We start from the raw sequence: 12,813 nt of genomic DNA, 5'->3' as shown, positions 1-12,813 counted from the left end.
TTCACTCGACATTGCATCAGTAGATAACGCTATGGGGAAACCTTCTTTCTCCTAGAATGCTGAAGAACTATTGAATGGCGCCGGCCAATGCCATCCAGCCACTATAGCTGCCGATAACACCATTGCATCAGAATCTTTCTCTGTTATGACACATGTCTACTTAAGCCTGCATTCGCCATTGATCAAGACCTCATTTGGATTATTTCCCTTCTGCATTACGGCAAACTTCAAGACCACTTTGAAAGAGATGGCTATGAAACATGGCCATTCCAGTGTGAGACTGTTACGGCTGGCTCGTGGCCGCAACAATAAAGGGAGAACAAAGCAAGATTTTCGATAAAATGAATAAAGTTTATTACTTAATTCTTGGAGTTTCACAGAATAATACGCAATCTTATGCCATGAGATTTGTCCGTTTTTGTGAAAACTGCAAAGCATTTGTGAAGCCACCACAACACACACAACCTTGAGGCGGATGGGCTACAACAGCAGAAGACCCCACCGGGTACCACTCATCTCCACTACAAATAGGAAAAAGAGGCTACAATTTGCAAGAGCTCACCAAAATTGGACAGTTGAAGACTGGAAAAATGTTGCCTGGTCTGATGAGTCTCGATTTCTGTTGAGACATTCAGATGGTCAGAATTTGGCGTAAACAGAATGAGAACATGGATCCATCATGCCTTGTTACCACTGTGCAGGCTGGTGGTGGTGATGTAATGGAGTGGGGGATGTTTTCTTGGCACACTTTAGCCCCCTTATGCCGAGTTCAGACTGCACGATTTTAGCCACAATTTTGGCTCGCAGACAGGTTTTGAGAAATCGCCGTCAAATGCCCGAAATCACAAATCAAAATTCGGCAATCGTTCACGCGAGTGACAATCACGCAGTGTGAATGAGCAAAGACGCGATTTGAGAGAATCGCCGACGAGTCATCGACGCCCATGAGATGTTTGGCATGCTAAATATCTGGACCTGTCGGCGATTCAAAATCCTGCTGCAAAGTGTTCTGACTGAAAACTACATCGGCGATTACCAACAGCCAATGAGAGAGCATGATACCGAGCAGCGGGGAGTTCGGCGAGGAGTTATGGATCACATATCAACCTGCATGACATTGTTTCAGAAAAAGGTTTCTTCTTTGTCACAAGAAATGGAAGAAAAATTAGTAAAAATTTGACAGGAGCACTCGTGTCTGTTTGACGTTTCATCTGAGCTGTACCACAACCGGGTCGAAAAAGAAAAAAAGACTCACGTGAGAACTCTGGTCTTGCACGTGTGGTGTCGCGTTGTTTCCTTGTCACATCTCACATGTGTTTGTTTTGAAACGTATTTTGCACGCTAGCCAAGATAGTCATGCAGTGTGAAAAGAACAGCGACCCGACTACTTTGAAAATCGTGCAGTCTGAACATTAATGCCAATTGAGCATCGTTTAAATGCCACAGCCTACCTGAGCATTGTTTCTGACCATGTCCATCACTGTATGGCCACCATGTACTTCCAGCAGGAGAATGCACCATGTCACAAAGCTCGAATCATTTCAAATTGGTTTCTTGAACATGACAATGAGTTGACTGTACTAAAATGGCCGCCACAGTCACCAGATCTCAACCCAATAATAGAGCATCTTTGGGATGTGGTGGAACGGGAGCTTCGTGCCCTGGATGTGCATCCCACAAATCTCCATCAACTGCAAGATGCTATCCTATCAATATGGGCCAACATTTCTAAAGAATGCTTTCAGCACCTTGTTGAATCAATGCCACGTATAATTAAGGCAGTTCTGAAGGCGAAAGGGGGTCAAACACAGTATTAGTATGGTGTTAATAATCCTTTAGGTGAGTGTATATCAATATGTAAGAAAATACTGTTGCAAATTCAATTCAATTTTATTTACTGACTCTGACCTCAAGCCTAACATACACTAAAAGTCCCAAATCTCCATTTCTGATTGGATTGGATTAGTTATTTAAAGGAAAAAAGTATTAATGCAGTTTATCCCACCTAGCCACACTGGTTTTAAAACTGTGCACTTTTGGTGGTGCTCCAGAAACAGACATAGACAGCAGATCAAGTTAGTGTCACCCCCTTCTGGTAACTATATGATAAAAAAGGATCTTTCTCCATCCATGGCCATTCAGAAGTAACCATGTATCCACGATTTATGTCCACACAGCATATGAATTACAAGTATTTCATTATGTTGTTGAGACACATTTTGCTTGCTAAAAGTTATACAATAAATTATTTCTTCAACCTGAGCTTCATTGACATTTCCTCATTATCTGAAAAAAAAAACATGTAAAAGAACAGATTTTCATTTAGTATTCAGTATATTTATATATTTAGTATTTGTTAACTGACCAAGAAACAGTGCATCTTACATATTTAGTGAGAATGTATTTATCAGGATACGATGTACCCCTTGAGATCTAGTTTCCAAGGGGTCCCAACCTATCACAGTAAAGAAATACCATTATCAGTACATCAACACACACACACACACACACACACACACACACACACACACACACACACACACACACACACACACACACACACAAACAAACAAACAATCAACAAACACTAATAAAAAGCATTCCACCACAAAATGGCTATTAATACATATACGGCATCATAGTGGATCTTTAGAGATACAATCATGTGTAAACAAAAATAAAAACAAAAGGCATCTGTTTGCCTAAAAGACCTATTTGCTTTGAATGTGTGAGACTTCTGATTCATTAGTTGCTATAGGTAAATAATAAATGAATAACAAAGACCATGAATAACAGTAAAACTATTTGCGCTACAAACCAGTGTGCTTATAATTATGATAATAAATTAAAATAACATGATATCAAATACCAATCTGCAATTTAAAGCATTTTTAAATCTAACCTAAAAATTATTTTTTTTAGGTTAGCTTTTTTCTTGATGATTTTAACTTTTAACTTATTCCAGTGTGTTCTTTGTGGTTGTTGTACACTGTGTATATCTGAGTATTTTTTATTGTGTAAAGTGCATTAAAGTATTGTGTAAAGTTCATTATTATTACTATAACTTAGACTAAAGCTAAGAGAGGCTTGCATTTGGTTCAGGGGCCGATTGCATAAATTGGTAAGACTAGTCTTGTAAGTTAGTCAATTAACTTTGTTTTAAAAACTTATGTTTATGAGAAGAAGAAAAGGCAAAATGCTAAAAATGTAATTTAGGGTTTAATGAATTTGTGAATTTGAAAATTTAGGAAATTGAAACAATGTGTATTTATACAAAATTACAGTAACCTGGATTAAATAATATTCTAGGTTTAGGAAAATAAGCATGATTTCTGAAGCATTTTATTTTAGTTATGTTATTTGATTTTAATAAACAAAAACTGACTTTGTCATACTTTCATCCTCATTCCACTGGTCAGGATAATTGTTGTTAACAGTCAGTTTGGGGGAAGAGAAGGGACCCGGATAAGTGTCACTTCTGGATGTTATTGACAGAGGGCGCTCAAACACAAAACATCACGCTCATTTATACAGCCTTACCACTAGAGGGCGTATGCTCATTTCCATTTGTTGGTCCTTGTAAAATTCTAACCATAGTAGACACAAAACAGTACTCACATTTTATTATTGAATTATTTAGAAATGGATTGTTTATGCGTTAAACGATTAAACTTTATATATGATTCCGACTCGCTTCCGGGTGCATTTCCTTTACTTTGATTTTTTGTTTTGTTTACATACAACCCAATACAGAATGTCAATTCTAAAGATTGACAGCTCCTTTTGTCAAATGACTTTTATGAACCTTCTGCACATCTAGGCGAGGTTAAGCCGACTTCTACGCGATCATCCCTCAGAAATCCCTCTGACTTTTCACCAAATCTCCCAGAGAGGGTCATCCCCCAAAGCTGGCTGAAAAATGGGAGTCCCTGCTGTGATTGACGTTTCGAAAGAAGCCAGTCCAGATGGAGAGGTGTGAGAAAGTCTCTCAGCAATAGAGCCTGAGGGGGAGGAACATTATTCCCTCAACTGCTGAGTCACATGAGCCTCTTTGTTTGGCCCGCAGCAGCTGATATGTACAAACACACGCACATGGCTGGAGCGTGGGACTGGTGCGGGACTCACCCACCTAAACAAACAATGAAGGAAATCAGCAGGCATCTTAGAAACCAATGGCAGTCGGGCAACTAAATGAGTTGGAGAAAGTGAGGGATCCTACTGAGCTCATGTTTGAGTGAGTTCTTCTAACACACACTAGGACTTTCTGTCTTTTATAATTAGCTGGCATCATTATTCATAAGGCTTCCCCCAGACTAATGAGATGATAGACACCCAATCAGGCTTACGTCTCTACTGAAGTGCCCTGAAATGAATTTGTTGGCTTTGGGAGGGGGAGAACGAGCGTTCCTCTCCCTCTCTCTCTCTCTCCCCTTTTTTCTCCTTGATGTGAACAACTGATGACCCGGGAATGCGCGATCCCCCGGGGATTAGGGTTTGCTCGAGTCTATGGGTATGAAACACTGCCATCTGCCACCGGGCACATTCATATACTCGGCAGAAGGCCACATCGTTTGTTGATTTAAATGGAGAACTTAACTTTCCCAGGACAGTATGACCCTAGCACCCCCACCTCCAATGCAATACTGTCTATGAGCGAGCGGGAATGAGGCGTATTTTAAGGGATTCCCGTTACCACATGATGATGGATCTCCTTTGCACAATATGGTAGTGTGTGTGTGTGTGTGGGTGCGCTGGGGTTCTGGGTGTGTGGGAGCATCTCCTCAGTTGATTGGTGTGAACGCTCAAAATGGCTTCATCCGAGCTGTCAGAGCCGAAGCACCTGATGCTGCAGACACAAAGTCAGGGTTTGGCCTTTGTTGGAGCAGATGCAAGGGAGGTACTTCAGACCATTAGCCTGAATGCTAACCCTATGTGTATAATCAGCCAAAATAACTGATTTCAAGTAGTCGTTATCAATCTTGGGAAGTAACTAGATAAAAGTGGCGAATCGGCAACGTTTGTCATTACTGACGTGAGCTCAGCTGTAGTGAAGCGTGAGAAAACATTAAGCAAAGATTCAGTTCAGTGTGCGTTTCAAAAATGATCTGGTTGGGTTTTGACAAAGTGTCTTGATTGCACTTTAAAAAAATATTGTTGGTTTAACTTAAAAAATTAAGAAACCTGGTTGCCTTAAAATTTTAAGTTGATTGAACTGGAAAAGGTGAGTTAATACAATGAAGGAGATTGATTTAATCATCAGAAACTCAAAATAATAAGTTATCTGAACTAAATAAATTATTTAAGTTGATTTGACAAAAGAAAAAATGTTGTGATAACAAATCTTGAAAATATTTTTTTTACTGTGTGAGAGCCTTTTTGTTTTTGGGAAAAATAAACTGTACTCTGGTTATAAAAATAAATCACAACATCTGCTTTATTAATAAGATAATGAACTCGTTACTAACTATTTTCAGTGTACACTACCACACTGTAAAAAAATATTGTTGGTTTAACTTAAAAAATGAAGTAACCTGGTTGCCTTAAAATTTTAAGTTCATTGAAATGGAAAAATTGAGTTAATACAATGAAGCAGATTGATTTAATCATCAGAAACTCAAAATGTGTTATCTGAACTACATAAAGTATTTAAGTTGATTTGACAAAAGAAAAAAATGTTGTGATTACAAATCATGAAAATATTTTTTTACAGTGCATTCAAAAGATTGGGGTCTTAAATATATACACTGTAAAAAAAATATTGTTGATTTAACTTAAAATGAAGTAACCTGGTTGCCTTAAAATTTTAAGTTCATTGAAATTGAAAAATTGAGTTAATACAATGAAGGAGATTCATAAATTATTACATAAATTATTTAAGTTGATTTGACAAAAGAAAAAAAATATTGTGATTACAAATCATGAAAATATTTTTTTTATAGTGTATATATATATATATATATCGTGCAACAGCTCATTTACTTCAGTAATTCAACTTAAGGTGAAACTATATTATATATATAGACTCATTAGATGCAGAGTGAAATATTTCAAGCCTTTATCTGTTAAAATTTTGATGATTATGGCTTTCATCTATGAAAACCCCAAATTCAAAATTAGAATATTGTGAAAAGGTTTTCATATCTGTAAGCCATTATCATCAAAATTATGACATTGAAATATCACACTTTGCATGTATGAGTGCATGAATATTAGTTTCACCTTTTAAGTTGAATTACTGAAATAAATTAACGTTTCACCTGTATATATAATTTAAAATATATTTATTTTTATGTTTTTGAAACATCACGATCTTTCAGAAATCATGCTGATTTGGTGCATAATAAATTATTATCAGTGTTAAAAACAATATTGCTGTTTGATTTTAAGTATGTAAAAATAATAAAGACAAAAAATGTCTGCGGGAGCCATCAGTCCGGACTCTGACATGAACATGTGCATCAGATGCGGCTATTTTAATACATCTGTATGTTGATATGTGAGGAGATGCTAAACATGTCGAATCACACTCATCGCCGGGACAGCAATCGCTTTGACACCTGTGCTTTGTTTAGTGTCCCTCCTGTCGGGACAGCTTCAGTTATCATACACTGCTCTCTTCACATAGGAGGACAATTACTCTCGCTCTCTGCTTTCTGTGTGATTAGAGATTATTTTGTGGATATATGAGGAGGACAGCACTAAACCATGCTTTTTGGTTTACTGTCCTCCTCATATCCACCAAATAATGTCTGCCATTATCTACCAGAATTTGTGGAACAACCGATAGTGCTGTCCCACAGAAGGGTGTTTCATGAGGCGCGTATTCAGGGGGATTAACTCGTGACACTAAGTGTCTTGCTGTCTGAATGGCAACAGAAACTAAACTAAACAGGTCTGCCTGTCATTCACAAAGTTCTACAAACTTCATGCATGTGTATTTACAAAGTACTTCAGCAAATTTGTTCATTTTTAGCAATGCTTTCAGCCACCTGTAAATTGCTTGCACATTTCACAACTCTTGGAATGTGTTGTTTCAGAAAAACGGAGAGTAGGACCCAAATGCTGTTATACAAGTTTATTTAAAGGTGCTATCTGTCAAAAAAAAAAATCAAAAAAAAATCAAATCATACTCCATATTCCATACCAGATGGGGGCAGTATACCTCCAAAAAATGAGTTGTGCCGTGGCCGCGCGCACGCTCACGTCTTCAAATAAAACTAATGAGCGTTTTGCTCTCTCTCCATCCCGCATATTAATCAAATCAATTGACACGATAGGAAAAGGTTGGAAGACCGCAGTTTCACGTGGAACATTTTTTGTTTCTACAAGACAACGATATCACCCAATGATTCTATGTTGTCAACAAACCACGTTTTGTCATGAAAAATCCCGCGATAAAACAAACCGAAAATGATGCGAAACAGCACATGTGCCAATACCCAGTGAAGAATAACTGACCTCAACCCATGCCTTGCTCTTATAGAGAAAAACATGCAAGAACCAAACTCATATGAAGTGTTCGAACAACATAGCTAAAAAGCTATTTTTGTGTTTGTTTGATCTGTCGACGGAACATTTGGAAGTAACTGAAAAAGACGTGACCCTAAAAAGGTCAGAATGCTCAATCACACCTGTTTTTCCACAACATAGTCGTGATGTTGCTCATTACAGTTCAGCAGGTAAGGATGGGACGATAACCGGTTTCGCGATAAACCACGATAAAATGTACTGACGGTTAACCTTGGGAGATTCAGCCTTTTAAGAGGACCAAATCTGGAGTGTGGTCATCAACCCGGTCTCATCCCAAATCGTCATATAACTGACGTTTTGGGACGTCTTTTGACCATACGTCAATATTCGCCTTTTTAGGGCCCCCTTAAACGTCGGTAGATGAGGTTATGGGATCCTAACTCTACCCCATACCTAAACTTAACCCTAAACCTAACCCGTCACCTAACTGACGTTAAAGGTAAAGCGTCAGTTGTATGACGGCCCGGGATCGCCATCTACCGACGTTTAAGGGGGCCCTAAAAAGGCGGATATTGACGTATGGTCAAAATACGTCCCAAAACGTCAGTTATATGACGATTTGGGATGAGACTGTGTTATGGTCATAGTTAGGCTTTTACAGAAGTCCTGAGGGAAACTTGATCGAGGATAGTCACCCTGTCTGCAGAACAAAAGTCACTGTCCAAAAGAAACACTTAAAATCTGCCGAGTCGTCTTCTTGTGTAACCATCACCCGCTGTTGTATAGCGAACGCAAGGCAAGTTAACTTTGACTTCAATACCGAAACTAGGTCTGGGAAACAATTGGGCACGAGATGTTGTTTTGAGTTTAAACATTTTATGTCACTCACTTTAAATAGAAATGAAGCTTCCGCGAAGAAAATTTTGCAGCAAGTGTCTTTGAGCCAACGAACATCTTCAAATAAGATTATTATTAAGAGTGACGTTTTAAGGGATAGCAATGTATAGATGCATAACGTATTACACCGATTTTATTTTTACCACATAATTACGGGGACATATTGAATTGATAATGAGTTTAGCTAATGTTTTAAATCTTACCCGTTTATAAATTCATTTAGTAAAACAAACAATCGTCCAGACAAGATGATCACACCAATATTATCAAACTCTGTAAACAATAAATCAACTCTGATTTCATTTTCAAAACAATCAAAAACTGGAGACGCAAGACGGCCGGCAAGTTGTATTTGAATTAAACGAGTGCGTGTCCGTTGTGATATTGATGTGCACGGTGTGTGTAATAATGCGTTGCTATTGACGACGGGCATTATAAAGAAGGAAATGCCATAGAATAGAATCTTGCTAAAAAAAAACTGCATAGAGCTGCTTGTTTATTTGTTGTTTGTTGAATTTCATTCATAAAACTTGTTGAAATGTTTTCAGTGTGAGCATCAGTTCTTTTTGAACACTTTATATTTATATTTTATATTTCTACACTTTATATTTTGAACACTTTATATCTAAATTTAAGAAAACTGTGATAATATTGATAATCGCGAAAATTTTGGACACTATAATCGTGATATGAAATTTTCATACCGTCCCATCCCTAAGCACAGGCGTCAGTACTGCGTCTCGTCGCTGCCGATCTTCTTTTGTGTGCGACAGGGGGATTCCTGACACTGTTTTGACACTTTTACACATTTTATAAGCTCTTCATAAGATCTCAGCTGGTCAAAATACCATCATATGGACACAGAGCGCATTTATATCGGTAACGCCAAAAAATATATACGTAATAAAAGCCAGGTTGTGAAAATATCCCTATGCCTTTAGGTTCCCTGTTAAAATGCCAATGTGAACGCTAAGCAGACCAGGCACTAGATGTTTTTTTTTTTTTTTTTTAATTTTGGGTCCGGACCAAACAAACTGAACTACAAGTGTAAACACACCCTTAGGCCCCGTCCCTACTGCGTTTTGGTTTAAAAATGGAGACCTTCTGCTACGTTTGCACCACCCGTCCAGACTAAAACAGAAAAAAAGAAGACCTTAAACGGAGAAGTTTAGAAACGCTGCAGCTCCGTTGTGCGTATTGAATCTCCGGAGGGCGTTTTAGTGAAGACGGGACAAAATGGAGGACTTTAGGAAGGCTGACGCAGAGGCTCACACTCGGTCATCAGTCATGACGTATCCTTCCCTGATTTGTCAGCCACCCATCACATGACCCGTCCCCAAATCTGAGGAATAGTCAATCCGTTTCCTGTTTACACTGCCACGCATGCCCAATGTTGGTGATTGGTCACGCAATCCACGTTTTCAGTCATTTTAATCTGGACTGAGATCAATTCTGATAAGCAGATAAAACGCTGATGTGGACGGAGATCGTATTAGTTTTAATTCTCCGTTTTTAAACGAAAACGCAATGTGGGCGGGGCCTTGGTTTACAAATCATGCACTATGTAAAAAGTTCTCGGTGTATTTGCAATGTTTTTCCAACGAGCCTATGTTGAATAGATATGTGGTGCAGAAGTGGTCAGCAAATTGTGTCTGGGCCTGGGACACGGTCTTCAGCTGTATTTGTTCTTACCAAGTGTCACTGTTTTGCTAAAATGTGCCAAATGAGTGGCTTTCTCAGCAGAATGCTCACGAGGTGCGAGCACCATTTGGGCCGGAGCGAGTTCAGTTTATATGAACCTGTATTTCCTTAGCCAGAATGGAGACTGGGAGTTTAGTCCCAATAAATGGTCTTTCTCACCTCTTCAGTTTGTGTTACTGTGGGAAAAGGAGACGGTGAAAGTGCCATTTACCAGCATTCCTGAACAACACCATCTGTCACACACATCAGCTCCTGTTCACAAACTCTAGCTACAGTTTTGAGGGTAATGCATTAATGAAATCGTAATCAGATTACATATTACTTTTAAATTTACAATAAAATACCTGTGTTACTTTTTAAATAAGTTACGCAAGATACTTCGTTTTCCCATTTATTGACTGACGCCTCTGAGAGAAATCAGGAGTCGAGGCGTTGGGTGTAAACATGGTTATTGCAGATCTAGACTGATCTTTGCTGATAATTTACTCACACCCATGTCATCCAAGATGTCCACGTTTTTCTTTCTTCAGTCGAAAAGAAATTAAAGTTTTTGATGAAAACTTTCCAGGATTTTTCTCCATATAATGGACTTCAATGGGAACCAAACGGTTCAAGGTCCAAAAGACAGTTTCAGTGCAAACTGTTCAAAAGGCTTTAAACGATTCCCGACGATGAATAAGGGTCTTATCAAGCGAAACGATCGCTCATTTAATAAATAAATAACAAAGTTTAAGTTTTATAAGCTCAAATGGTCGCCTTGCTCTGTTCTGTGATGAGCGTTTGTGACTCTCCTGTTCGAACTCGTTTAGCAAAATGAATAAATCTTTTTTCGTGTCATTTGGTTCATTCGACGAACGAAACGAACGAATTGACTCGGAAAAAGTTTTGAACCACTCCTGTAATCTCACTTTATGTCAATGTCTGTTCTGTTGACCTTTGATGATCCAATCCAATCATACTTTAGTTGAACATCACATTTGTGTTTCCTTTTATTAATATATTTTTTTATTAATGCGTGTTGAACTCTCTTCTCCTGCATCCTATTTTTCTGTGATCCAGAAGATGCACTCTCTACTGTACAGACATTTCACTTTTGGTATAAAAGCGCTTTTACATTTGACCAAAATAAAACTCGTTTAAAAATAATAATAATTGTAATTATTAAAAATCAAACAAACGAGCCACGCCCAGGTGAGAAAAAATAATGCAAAAGTAACGTAACGCATTACTTTCCATAAAAAGTAACTTAGTACCACAATAAGTTACTCTACGCAATATTACTTTTAAAAGTAACTTTCCCCAACACTTTCCAGCAATTGGCCTTTTCTGACACTTTTGCAGCATTACTATGTTTGAATGCCACATTATATGCGACTGTGATGGTGGAGATATGAATCGTTGGCTTGTGTCCCACTTCCTTCAGCCTGGGAAACACCAGAGGCGACAGGAACGATTAAAAGGGGGGGAGGGACATGAACACAAGGTCTGGGGTTCTGTGAGAAGTCTCTCTCTCATTTCCATTCCTGTTATTGTTTTGTGGGTTTTCTTTTTTTCACTTCTGCTGTTTGGGTTGTATTTTCTAGCTTGTGTAGTTGTCGTGTTCTTGGTTTTTGGGAATGAGGGAATGTCTTCTCGTCTATCTTTGCATCTGATCTGACATGCTTGTAGACGAGCTTGACTGGAAGCACTTTAATGAACAACACCATTTTTAAAACATTGACGTCAATTTGGCATCCCTAAATGCACAGGTGCTTTTTATTATTAACATTTAGTTGGGGTTTTTTTCCCTCCAAAATTCACTGAGAACAACAACAATTACACTTCGACCAACTTTTAAAAATACATCATATTTTTACTTTGTTTGAATGTTTTTGCATTTGGGAATTTGAATATTTTGAATAATAATGAATAAGCATTTAAGATTTAAACCAAACCATAAATAAAATTTGAGGAAAAACTAATAGATTTGGCTGTAAAATAATAATAATAATAATATTTTTTTTCAGAATCAAATCAAATTTCACCCACTGTTGCACTTGTGTATATAGTTGTGTGACAATACAAGGATTTGATTTAAAAAAAATAAATAACATTTTTTTGTTTTGTTTTGTTTTTACAGTCAAATGTATTCGTTTTCCCTCAAATTATAATTATGGTTTGGTTTAAACTTTCAATTCTTATTTATTATTAATTAAAATATTTATTTTCCCAAATGCAAAAACATTCACACAAAGTAAAAAGATGATTTAATCAGTATACTTTTTTTAGACAAGCCTAAATGCTACTCAATGTAGGTCACTATAGCATTTTAGGGGGGCTTTTTACAACTTGAATTCACAATAAACAAAAACTAAATGATCTATAATATGAAAGTGACATTTTTACTTAACTAAAAACACGTTGGTGCAAGGCAAAAATACTACTTAAACAAAACAAGTTTTTTTTGGTATTGTTTCTGTTGTTCGCTTTTTATCCAAACTGAACAAAACCACGATTTTTGGTTAGACCGATATAAAACACACTTTAAATAAATGTCACGGCCATTGCACTTGTTTCAGTGAGTCAGGACAGCGCTGATAGCCATCTTTTCACCACTCGAGAAGCGCATGTCTAAAGGACCCTATAGGATTTAGAAATAAATCAAATAAAATCCATCCATCTTCCTTTTACTATTCAAGGGCGTCTCAGGCTTCACAATGTGTTGATATTAAATTAGTTGTTCAGGGTTTGGTAGGATGCTCTGAA

The 12,813-nt window shown here is 37.6% G+C and overlaps 1 protein-coding gene across 1 annotated transcript in view; it reads right to left on the bottom strand.

Annotated features, from left to right (window-relative positions):
• Positions 1–2,809: 2,809 nt before the first annotated feature.
• The window catches only part of fam120b (family with sequence similarity 120 member B), an 80,556-nt gene continuing 70,552 nt past the window's right edge, over positions 2,810–12,813 (bottom strand). Inside the window, exon 11 of the mRNA XM_089117304.1 lies at positions 2,810–4,129. Within this exon, the coding sequence (XP_088973430.1) occupies positions 4,018–4,129 (112 nt within the window). The 3' untranslated portion in view covers positions 2,810–4,017. The remainder of the gene's footprint in view (positions 4,130–12,813) is intronic.

The sequence above is a fragment of the Pimephales promelas genome, chromosome 11 (genome assembly GCF_988280905.1).
Source record: "Pimephales promelas chromosome 11, fPimPro1.hap1.1, whole genome shotgun sequence".
Classification (NCBI taxonomy): Eukaryota; Metazoa; Chordata; class Actinopteri; order Cypriniformes; family Leuciscidae; genus Pimephales; species Pimephales promelas.
This window is presented reverse-complemented; position numbering and strand designations above follow the sequence as displayed.